Source organism: Amblyomma maculatum, unplaced genomic scaffold, assembly GCF_055883805.1.
Source record: "Amblyomma maculatum isolate TAMU_Amacu unplaced genomic scaffold, ASM5588380v1 scaffold_13, whole genome shotgun sequence".
Taxonomy (NCBI): domain Eukaryota; kingdom Metazoa; phylum Arthropoda; class Arachnida; order Ixodida; family Ixodidae; genus Amblyomma; species Amblyomma maculatum.
In genome coordinates, this window is record NW_028146738.1 from 22,663,349 (window position 1) to 22,676,108 (window position 12,760).

Here is a 12,760-nt window from a genome sequence, read left to right on the forward strand (position 1 = left end):
CGGCTCTTCACTAAGCAACCACCGGCTGCACCAATCTTTACAATCCCGGAGGTCACATTCTCCCGGACGTTCAGAACACCAAAGACATCTGAGAGGGACTTGGTTCCTCTTGAAAAATCTCCTGCCTCCATGCCTTCACCAGAGGCGATGGAGGTAAGCATGGATTCTGCAGCGTCAGTGGTGCCTAGGGAGTCCACCAATGAGATGCGGGGCCTGCTAGACCGCTTCAAATCAAAAAAACATACACCAGTTAAGCCACCTGATAAAGGCGGCAAGTCTTAATCCTACTCTGTATTCATTCCACACCTACCAAAATGGCTACCGAGAGCGTCATACTTAAAACGACTGGACCATGTGCACAACCTGGGTTTGCGTCTCGTATCTGGTGCATATAGAACCTCTCCCATAAACAGTCTCTATGTTGAAACAAGTGAACCCTCCCTCGAATACAGAAGAACCATGCTTACATTTTCATATCTCCTCAAAATATGCTCATTACCAAAACATAAATGCTACCCTCTTGTTACAAAGTGCAGCTCCAGAATGTTGTTCAACAATAGACCGCAGTTAACCAGACCCTTGCTACTCTGGTTTGAGGATAAATGCCAAGAGCTGGGAATACTAAATTTCCTCCCTGATATTGAATCAAGGCACGATCCACTACCACCATGGTACAGCCCCCCCATTGTTTGTGATTTTACATTGACTGAGTTTGTAAACAGAAAACACCACATGAACATATTTTGCAAGAATTCTTAGCTCTTAAAGAAAAGTACTCAAACTGCACACAGTTTTATACAGATGGCTCCAAGACAATCAAGCATGTTGGATGTGCAGTAGTGCGAGGAAAATGGGAAAAAATAGTAAGACTACCTCAGTGTACCAGCATTTTTATCGCTGAGTGTTATGCACTTGCTATGGCAGTAAGAAAAATAGCCAATGGGAACATCACAAACAGTATTATTTACACAGACTTCTTAACAGCCCTTCACCACAAAAACGCAGTTGCTCCACTACTTGGAGACATCATACATAATATATCAGCAGCCTCTGCTCAAGGACATAACATAACATTTTGTTGGGTCCCGAGTCATGTCGGCATTGAAGGCAATGAGAGAGCAGACGTTTGCGCTGCTCAAGCCCATGACAAACAGATCAAGAACATAAATATTCCATACAGAGACTGCATGGCGCTAGTGCGCTGTAAACTAAAGGAGAAATGGCAGTCATCATTAGTGTAGAGAGGTAAATAACAAACTGCAGTTGGTAAAGCCGATTTTGGGGGAATGGAAATCATGTCATCATCAAGAATGGTTCATAGAAGGGATTTTATGCCAACTCCGCATTGGCCATACACACTTGACGCATAATTTTTTGTTCAGAAAAGAAAGCAAACCATTGTGTCAAGAATGCGGAGAGGAACTCACCATAAACCATGTTTTATTCTCGTGCACAGAACTTGAAGCACAAAGGAAAAAGTATTTTACTAGATTTTACAATGAGCATATTCCTTTCCATCCAGCATTGATTTTAGGTGAAAATGGTATTGTTGATCTGTCATGCGTTTTTAGCTTTCTAAAGGAAGCAAATTTTTTAAAGAAACTGTAGAATGAATACATATACTCCACTAAACTCAAGATACAACCTTGTGCCTGGTGCATGATAGCGTGAGCTGCTTCTGCGCCACTAAACCCAATACAGTACAATACGAGAGCATCATTTATTGGAACTGTCGAGGACTCCTAAAAAATCTGGATGACGTATATGAAATCCTCGCTGAACACCAACCAAACATAGTTTGTCTGCAAGAAACACATTTGAAACCAACAGACACAAGTTTTCTCAAGCAGTATCGTGTATTCAGGAAAGATAGGCAAGGCAGTACTCACCCCTCTGGTGGCGTTGCCATTATAACACAAAAGTCAATCGCTTGTCGAAACATCTCGCTTAACACAGACTTAGAGGTAGTGGCAATACAAACCTTAATATTCGATAAAATAACAACAATATGTTCGCTGTATATTCTGCCAGATCATAGACTATGTAACAAAAATTTTGTAAAGCTGATTGACCAACTTCCAGAACCTTGGCTGCTGGTCGGAGACTTTAATGCCCACCACCAATTATGGGGATGTATAAGAACGGACGTCCGAGGTGCACTAATTGAAAAGTTCTTGTTATCCTCAGGATCATGTTTGCTCAACTCAAAACAGCCAACATACTACAGCTCAGCTCATAATACGTACACAGCCATTGATGTAGCCATTGGCTCTCCGATGCTCTTGGCAGCTACAGAGTGGGTTGTCATTGCCAATCTATATGGAAGCGACCATTTTCTCATCTCTGTGAAGTACACAGGCAATAAAAATGTAATTGTGTCTAGTCCCAGGAAATATAAAGAATATGCGGCCAACTGGGAGATGTTCAGGGAACACTCAGCTCTGCTTTGTTCATCAATTACTGCCTTAGGTGTTGACGAATCTCAACTCTTGATCATGCTGCACATTATAGATGCTGCAGAAAAATGCACTCCACAAACATCAAGTAAGTCACGAAACAAACGAAGGTCCTGGTGGAATGCAGAGTGTAAGACTACCCGTGAAACACAAAACAGGGCATTGTCGAAGTTACGCCGATACCCCATGACTGAAAACCTAATAGGATTTAAGCGCGCAAAGGCAAATGGCAGGCGTGTTCGACGCATCTCCAAGCGAGAAAGCTGGTCATCACTCCTTTCTTCTGTGAACTCTTATTCTGATGCACACAAAGTATACAGCAGGATAAGAGTTCTCAAAGGATATAGCACTCTCCCAACACCCCTTGTCTAGACACACTAGGGCAACACTGAATACATATTCAGCTCAGCGCACTATACAGATTCCTTTTTGCGGCACAAGGTAACTGAGGAGAGGAAGCCTATATATGATAAAAGACCGTGCACAGGAGAGTACAATAGCCCTTTCACCATGCAGGAGCTGAAGATTGCACTAGGCACATGTGGGAACACAGCACCAGGTCCTGACAAGGTCACATATGGAATGCTCAGGCACCTGCATGTAGACACGCTTGAAACCCTACTTTGCCTGTATAATAAAATATGGGCCACAGGACGCTTTCCTAAAGCATGGAAGGAAGCGATCATTATCCCGATATTAAAACCCGGAAAAGAACCCACTCTTGCTGCCAGTTATTGGCCTATTGCTCTAACCAGCTGTTTATGCAAGCTTTTTTAAAAAATGGTAAATCGTCGCCTTCTACATTTCCTTGAATACAATGGTCTTCTTCATCAAAACCAAGCTGGTTTTAGAGCTGGGCGGTCAACAGCTGATCAGCTCATTGCATTTGAGTCGTATGCAAGGGATGTTTTTGTACACAAACAACATTGTTTATGTGTGTTTTTTGATCTTGAAAAGGCATATGATACCACTTGGTGCTATGGTATCATCCGCGACCTCTTCTCTCTTGGTATCACAGGGAACATGTTGAAACGGACCTTCAAAGTTCGTGTTGGCAATGTATACTCAAAGCAGTACATACAAGAAAATGGTGTCCCTCAAGGTGGTGTTCTCAGTTGCACACTTTTCATAGTCAAAATGAACTCTTTAAAAACTGTGCTGCCAAAAACCATTTCTTGCTCTGTATATGTTGATGACATCCAGAAAAGCATCAAATCTTGCAACTTGGCCATCTGTGAAAGACAGATTCAGCTAGGTGTTAACAAATTGTCCAGGTGGGCTGATAACAATGGGTTTAAATTTAACTCTGAAAAAAGTGTTTGGGTACTTTTCTCTAAGCAGCGTGGCGTCAGACTTGACCCCAACATTACACTGAATGGTCAGAGCCTTGCCTTTAAAAAGGAACATAAATTTCTTGGCGTAGTTGTTGACGAAAAACGTTCCTTCATTGCCCACATAAAGCAGTTGCGACTGAAGTGTCTCAAAGCAATGAATCTGCTAAAAATTCTCTCTCACCGGTCATGGGGCACAGACCGCGACTGCCTTCTGAGCCTTCTGAATAGTGTAGTTCTATCACGCATTGACTATTGCTCCACGGTCTATGGGTCAGCATCATCCTCTGCGCTAAAATTGCTCGATCCCGTGCACCACCTCGGCCTTCGCCTCGCCACGGGCGCTTTTCGAACTAGCCCAATTGCTAGTCTTTTTGTCGAGGCGAACCGATGGCCACTGCAACGAAAAGGAGAATTTACTTGTGTAATTTATGCTATGAAGGTACTATGCCAACTGGATCATCCATGTCGCCGACTCGTGCTTGACAAAACTAGCACAGCACTTTTCTCAAGAAAACCATCTCTGACACCACCATATTCAATCAGAGTTGCCACGCATATTGAACATCTGGACGTTCCGGTTACCAGTCTTCATACAACTTCCATAAAAAACTTAAATCCTCCTTGGGAAATACACACTGTTAATGGTGACCTGTCGTTTCTTGAAGTGGGAAAGCACGCATCTTCTTTTGCCATACAGCAGCACTTCATGTCACTTCAGGCGAAGTACTTATTTATTTATTTATTTATTTATACAAATACCTCACAGGTTCCAAACATGGAACATTGTGTGAGGGGGAGGGGTTACAGTGTATCAAAAGAAACAATGGTACATAGTTTAAATACAAAAGTTAACAGTAATACAGTACACTTGTGATGAATATTACAGTGGTGCTTCAAAGTCTGCTCAAGTGTCCTGTGCAGCACATGGACCGCAATTTTCACTTTCAAAAACACTGAACAGACATACAAGTATATTTACCACTGAATGCCATGGAATCCTGCTAGCTGTGAGACCCATTATTGAAAACGAAGTATGTACAGTGGTGATCTACACAGATTCCCTCAGCGTTTTAACCTATCTTCTTCGAAATGGCATAAGAACTCAGTCCTAAATTCTCTTTTTTACAACCTAGGGTCTGCCCATAAATTTAACTTAAAATTACGCTATGTTGGGTACCAGGCCACTGTTGTATACCAGGCAGTGAGGTTGCTGATAGGTTGCTGCATCAGCTGTTCTTCGAAATAACACAGTCATTGACAAGATAATTTATCATGACCTCAAGCCACACATAAAAAACATGATTCGGCAACAACGGCAAGAGGAATGGGCCACAGCAACAGAAAATAAACTACACATAATAAAGCCAAGGATAGGCAGGTACACCACAGAAAAACAAGACAGATTTAAAGAAGTAGCTCTCTGCAGGCTGAGAATTGGTCACACATACACAACACATACATATCTTTTAACTAACTCTCCTGCACCACGCTGTTCGAGATGTGGTGATCGGCTTACAGTCATTCATGCTTTAATTATATGTGCAGTACTCGAACCAGAAAGGGGACGTCATTTTCTCTCCTTGTACGCTAACCAAATACCTGCCCACCCATCCATTTTTCTTGGTGACAACCCAATGTTTACTTTAAAGCATGTGTCTAAATTCTTATCACAAGTGGGCTTTTTACATGGAATTTCTTATCAACGTGGGTCTCAGCCCGTTCCTCCTTGAGAGGACGGATGAGATCTTTTAAAGCGTCTATGTATACCTTTTTTTTTTTAATTTTTTCCCAGCTCATTACACATCGCAAATGAATTTTAGGCCCTATACACCACTGTTTTTAGTGATATTACAGAGCGAATGCATTTTTAGGCCCTATATACACCACTGTTTTTTATCCCTTCATGAAACATCACAACTATCACATTACATCAACTTGAGTACACCGTTAACCTTGTGTTTGGCGCTTTTTGGCCTGAGACGCCCTTGCGCCATTAAAATCCAACATCATCATCATCATCATCAAAGCCGTTGAATGACCTAAAAGTGGCACCATCTGCTCTCTCCTCCTCATGTGCTGCCACTCCTCTCTTTTGGACTGTGGCTACCTTTACACGGTGCTCAACTTACAGATTTCTTCAGGAGCAGTCGTACTGCTTATCGCTTTGTGTCACATTGGGGCTTGCATGTACCGTTCCCCTTGTTTGGCACTTCAAGGAAAGAGGGCGCTGTCCGGTCAATGAGGCCAATGAGAGGGCCTCAGTGGAATACAAGGGGAGACTGCATGTGGCATTCTTTATAGGTTGATGTTACTTTTGAATTTACTGAGGGGTTTTAGGACCGGAGGGTGGTAAAAGGTGCCCGCTGTGAAAAGTACCTTGGTTTGTGGGACTGGTTTTCTGCAATTGTCTTCTACAGTAACCTTCTTTTTTCTGTTAGGATGGTAAGGTTCGTGACCTGAAGGAGCAACTTGAACGCATGGATGCCATTCATAAGGAGCAGCTGCAGGTCTGTGTTGCTACCATCATTTCTGATTGTTTTAGACTGAATTTGTGCTTATCTAAAATTAGGAATGCAGTGTTGGCGTAGAGGTAGAGCATCAGTCTTTTGTGGAAGAGCACCGCTGTTCGGATCTCTCCTGTTCTCCTGTCGATAGAATTGCATAACCTGGCTCGGTCTCAGTCTCCAGAGCCAACAAAACCACTCTCTCATCAGAACAGGATGTGGCCACCCTGGTTTGGAACTTGTCCACAAGCTCCTATATGACACCAGTTAACCTCCGGCCTCAGTTCCTAGTGGCTGCAGAACAACTGACCAAGGCAGCAGTCAGACCTGTGATGCAACGGGGAGTGCGAGGAATGTCTGGCTTTAGGCAGGCTGCTATTGCAAACTGAACCTAGCAATGTTTAACACGAGTCTACTACCTTATCCAGTGAGACTAGTCTAGTAGTGCTGTTCGAGGAAGTGATGGGTATTAAATGGTAAATCATAGGGCTTAGTGGGGTCAAAGACAAATTAGTCATGTACGATGCTGAAGGATGGGCATGTACTGCATACTGTGCTATCATGGCATAACGAAGAAATGAGGACTTGCTGTGGGGTTCCTATCAATAAGGATATACTAGCTGGCAACATAGAGGAGTTTTGTAGCATTAATAGGAGGGTGATGGTTCTTGTAGTTCAGCTTGATAGAAGGTGCAAGCTAAAGGTTATACAGGCCTACATCTAGTCGTGATGGCCATGTAGTTGAAAGCTTCTATGAAGACGGGAAATCAGCCTTGGGGGGAAGTAAAAACACAGTATACTGTAGTGGTGGGCAATTTCAATGCCAAGCCTGAGTCACTTTGGGATGTTAAACCCTATAAGCCAACCATCATAGAATTGGTTGCCAGCTTGTGACAAAAGCCCTCATGCAATATTGCTAGGCCTTCCATCATGAACCATGACAGCCATCATGATTCATTCGTAAGTAGGAAAACGAAGTGCAGCTTCATTCATTGCGTTACGGCACAGTGCAGTCCAAATTTCGTTTTAGATCCGATAAGAGATGCTGCTAGCACAGAAGTGGCCCGGCTCCAAAGGGGGAAAGTTGCAGCCGGCATCCACTGTTGCAGTTGTTTCGTGGCGATAGCTTTGATCATTTTAAATTTTCATCCGAATCTAATGCTATAACTATATCTTGGGCTCTTAGGCCACAGGAGGCAAGGAGGAAGCTTGCGACAGAAACGTCCGGTTTGAAGCCAGCCCATACATGAGTGCTGCTATATAGAGTGCAGGTGGTGTGTTAGGGCATCTATGTGCAGGGTTATTTTTTTTTTTTTAGTTTTATTGTATAAAATAAAAGATATGTGGGGGGGGATGCAGTCTGTTCGTGTAGATTGTACAGCAAGGCGTACATTATGTACCTGATCTGGATGATCTGGATCAGTAGTGGATCAGTAGTTTGACTAAACATTTGCTGAAATAACTAATCAATATTCATATTGTTTTATTTTAGAGAGGAAAGTTGGATTTCGAAATTGAATGCTCCCAACATTGGAAGTGGGCCTTGTTTTTAAGCTTTCCTACTATGCACTGTGGTTCGAAGTATTGAACATGATATGTACAGTCTTTGTCAAAAATATACGGCCCAAGGGGTTCGCTTCTAAGCACTCTAACTAAGCCCCTGGAAGCAATGCTAGAATATATAGGTAAGCAGAGAGAAGAATAGGGACTAGATTTATCGTCTACGAGATTTCGGACGGTGCCGATGTGTACCAAGCTCGGTTATGGGACTTAGAAGCAATACCCTTGGGCCGTATATTTTTGACAAATACTGATTTGAAAGCTCATTTAGTTGGCTTTCCTGCATTGCATATTTATAACATGCCGTCGGTCACATTTTTTATGCATCAAGTGTAGATGTAGTCTGTATATTTGATGATGTATAAGTTAACTTGATTTTGGTGGCAATACCATATTCAGTGGCACTGTTTCATAAATATGTAAAGCAGGAAAGACTTACAGGAGCACTCCACTATGGCATGCCTCATAGCTGATGTCATTTTGTCATGTTAAGCCCCATGTACAAACTCCGCAAACTTTCAGTGAAAATGAGCATTTTCGATGTTTGAGATTTCAAATGACATTGCCAATTAAGAAAATTTAGGAACTGCACTCACCTTTGATGGTAACAGCTTTCACATTCACCTTATATGATGCTCTTTAAATTCTAAAATAAAATGTTTATTGGTTAATTTTTCTTTATTATATAGTTATTGAGCTTTATCATGAGATTTACCTTGCTGTATACAGGCTTGCACAGACCTCATTAAACGATTATCTCACCTAGTTTTAAAAGCATATTTCAGAAACATGAGGAAATATCACCCGCTATAAGGACAGCATGGTTTTATTTTTGCACCTTCCATTTTTGGCATAAGGCTTATCACGGAGCTTGCAGTCAAATGAATCTAATTTGCAAGAGCTGAGCTAAGTGAGCTGCATGTAAATGAGTGATTGCTGCTTTTGGGGCAGCATTTTGCGAACTGTGCTCTATGTTCAGGTGTGACAAAGAAACGTGGTAGGGGTGGTCCCGCGCACATCAGCTCTTTTTTAATTTGATTGAAGATAAAGCGCACGGGAAGACGCACACAAAAGAAGAAGAACACACAAGAACACACAAGAACAAGAACAAGAAGAAGAACAAAAGAAGAAGAAGTAGCGCGTGTCCTGTGTTCTTCTTCTTTTGTGTGCGTCTTCCCGTGCGCTTTATCTTCAATCAAATTACAATGCACCATCTAGCCCATCTTCAAGTTTTGTTAAACATCAGCTCTTGTGTGCGTTTTGTCAGCTGTCTTGTTGCGTTTTGTCAGCAATGCCGTGCACCTTGGCCCTCCTATAATTGACCACTAATGTCACTCCTCCAGTGACGAGGTATTGGCAACCTGACTATGCTTCGTGTCAGCATTCAGTTATCTCCTTTCTCGTGTGGTTATTAAGTCAAACTGTGAAATTAGACTTTATTTTGCTGAATGCAGTTATTACTCAGAGAAACATAAACGCGATATTAGTACACAATGGAAAATTTATTCTATTACTTTTACGTGGCTCTCCCTATTTTGTTTAATGCCTGATTGGTAGCTTTACAGGTCTAGTATATGTGATTGTGATGAACACTTTTTTTTTTTTTTTTCGTAGCCAGGATTTTTTCTCTACAACTTGATGTTCTGTTCAACTTGATGTACTGATATTTGAGGTTATTTGAAATTATTCTAAAAATTATAATTATTCGAAACAGTTTCATTTGATTCAGAAGCAATTTTAATTATCCGTTGGTTTGCAACAGAAATTTTGTTGATATTTTTGCACTTCTAATTTATGACTATGCGGCCAAATGCTGCATTCATAGCATCAGTAGGGTGCAGGGCATGCGCTACTATATGGTTTTATGCTCGCGAGTTCATACTGTGCAACCAGAATTTCTGATGTCAGTGATGTGCGGGCCACGCGCCATCCTTCAGTGCTCACGGGGTATACTGTGTGACTGACAATCGCGGCATCAGCGATGTGCATGCCACCTACCATCACTTGCTGTCTGCTGTGAGTACATACCGCGTATTGTGCAACTTGTGTTTGCAACTTTGGTGATGTCAGGACTTTGCAGGCTGAGTTGTGCAGTTGCAACTGCAACCCTTGTATCATCTGTAGCAGTGCGAGAGAGCATTTAGAACACCGAAAATTTTGCTCATTTTACACTTTGAACACAGGCCATGGAAGTTAACTAATTCATATCAGTTGTGATCTGGCAATCAAGGCTTTACTGTGTTCTAATTCTTCAAGTTATGTGTTTAAGTTGTCATGCTGCTTGTCTCATTTTGCCTTTTAACACTAAACTTAACTGTACTGTTCTTTTATCGGCATTGCTGCAAAATTGGGTAACTAGGTTATTCATGTCTTTGCCACTGAATGTGTTCTATGGAGTGCTTCGTAATATTTTTTGGGGCGGTTCCAGTGTGAGGAGTGATCACTCCTGCCCTGTAAAAAAAAGAAAAGGAATCAGTGATGAAACACTTCTATTAAACAAAAACTTGTATGGTGGTGTTACAACTGGATCACCCTTGCTTTTGTAGCAAATGGTTTGCATAGAACTTGTAATGTTTCAGAAAGATTTTGCTTGAAAAAAAAAAAAAAAAACCTTTCCATTGTTGCTCATCTATGCAGAGCAAGGAGGGCCGAATTGATGCTCTTACCAACATGTGCCAGAGGATAGAAATGCTCTTAGTTGATGCCCACCATAGTGCAGACCAAAAGAGGGAACCCAGCTCAGAAGGTGAGAGTCATGTCTGTTTTCCAGCTAACCTAGCCCTTTTTTTTTTCTTCTTCTTCTTTATTTCTCCATGATGCTGCCAACAGTATATTGAGAGACAGATTGGCACTGCTATTAGATATTTGCATAAGCACCTCTCGAGCCTAAGCTCCTGACTCAAATTTCACAAGAACCTGGTGCTTGGTCTGATGCCTTGTTTGGCAGTGATGCTTGCCTAGTTCATGCAGAATGAATTAAAATGTGTCACTGCTTTGGTGGAGGGTAGCTGAATACGTATAACTTCGCTGCTAGATTGTAGTGGTGCCATCTGTGAAGACAGGCAAAGAATGTGTGCCATAAGAAAGGGGTGAAATAAAAAAGAGAATGTGGACAGTTCGGGCCATTGCACTTTGTACAGCAGGTATTTGGTCATGCATTGCAAACAGCATATTTTTTATTTCAGAGTTTAAGTGTACTCATAATTTCTATGTCTGCACGTGTTGTCATTCTTTTGTTCAACTGTCTTTTCTACTGCTACATAGCAGCCAACAAACTTGGTTAATTCTAGCTCAAAAAACGATTATTTGCTTCCCATCTGTTGAAAACGTAACTACTAGCTACTTTGTTAAACGTCAGCTTGGGCTGGTGCCTGCAAGCAGTTTAACATCTGGAGGGTGGTGATTTTTTTAGCACTTTGGCTTCTCTTTCCGTGCTCTTCTCTTTAGCAGGTTTAGCAGCTTTTGTTGCTTATGAGTTACGTGGCTTTTGTTAATTTTATAAACCTGGTAGCTGTCATTATGACCTTGTGAAATTGCCACGTGTGTCATGTAAGAACGTTGTGCAGTCTGCATAAAGACATCATACACAAATTTTTAACCCAAGTTCTCAGTGATAAATTTGAAAACTTTTTACTTTTCTCATTGATTGTTTTTATTCTCTTGCGCAGCATCAGGTGGCTTTGATGACGTGTGTGCTGGCATGGAGCTTGATGGAAGTAGCCCAACAGTCGACCCCACTGGACTGCTGGGGTCATACACATCAAACACTGAGATGACACCGGTCTCCGACATGCTCAAAGAAGCTGAAGAAGCACTGTGCTCCCCTGGACGGCAGCACAGCCCCCTGCTGGAAGAGCTAGAGTTGAGTGGCACTGTTCAGGTGCCGGAAGAAAAAGCGGAGACTAGTGTTACATATGAAACAGTTCATGACATGCAGTGAGCAGGCTCAGCTAGGCCTTGTATGTAGAATTGTGCTTGAAACTTAAAAAGAATTGGGTTTGGAGCAGAGCTGCTTTCATTCACCAGCCAATCAAGGCTTCACATTTGCTGAATGCTCTTAGGCATTAGTATTGCATGTATGCCAAGGCAGCTGTTCTGACCAATCACATGCTTGCTAATGCTAAGGGCACCTCAGCTATAAACATGTTTCCTAGTTTGTTTCTCTGTTGCTCGTAAAAAAAGAAAATCATGTTTCTTCCAGCATTTCGAAGTGCTGAACTAACTCTGCAGCTGAAGATTTGCTTGCGTAGCTTTAGCGTTTTGAAAAGTTTGAAAATACCTTTTAATCACTGTGGTCATTGAAACTTTTTACAAGGCAAGGAAAAGATTGCATGTTGATAATGCTGGCTGTGAGTGTAAATCCTATTAATAAATGAAGTTTTGTACATACATAAAATATTTCGTGTTCATTTTTACATAGTGTACTAAATGGCCATTTGGCAGTACACGTTGACCTTGTACCCCGCCGGGGTGGCGCAGTGGTTACGGCGCTCAGCTACTGTTCCCAAGGACGCGGGATCGAATCTCGGCCTCGGCGGCTGCGTTTCGCTGGAGGCGAAACGGAGTGGCGTCCATGTGCTGTGCGATGTCAGTGCACGTTAAAGAACCCCAGGTGGTCGAAATTTCCGGAGCCCTCCACTACGGCGTCTGTCATAGCCATAGTCGCTTTGGGACATTAAACCCCACAAACCACGACCAACCACAATGACCTTGTACTATCATATTTTATGGAACCGTGTAAAGCTGTCCTAGTATGAAAGTCAAATTTGCATACACTCACATTAGTTTAATACGTCAGCCGTATGCTTGCATGTGTTCATCCAGAATTCTAATGGCGATGGTGGTAGAACTGGTGGACTGAGGCGAGTATTACAGGGGGCTTTTACAAAAGTTAGGCGATTGGACT

General features: G+C 42.1%; 1 protein-coding gene across 3 annotated transcripts in view; it reads left to right on the forward strand.

The window, feature by feature from the left end:
• Tsc1 (tuberous sclerosis 1 protein hamartin) overlaps positions 1-12,242 on the forward strand; it is an 87,590-nt gene extending 75,348 nt beyond the window's left edge. For all 3 annotated transcript variants that reach the window (XM_084585942.1, XM_084585940.1, XM_084585941.1), the window contains 3 exons: positions 6,229-6,297; positions 10,492-10,600; positions 11,523-12,242. In XM_084585942.1, the coding sequence (XP_084442068.1) occupies positions 6,229-6,297; positions 10,492-10,600; positions 11,523-11,794 (450 nt within the window). In that variant the 3' untranslated portion in view covers positions 11,795-12,242. The remainder of the gene's footprint in view (positions 1-6,228; positions 6,298-10,491; positions 10,601-11,522) is intronic.
• The last annotated feature ends 518 nt before the right edge of the window (positions 12,243-12,760 follow it).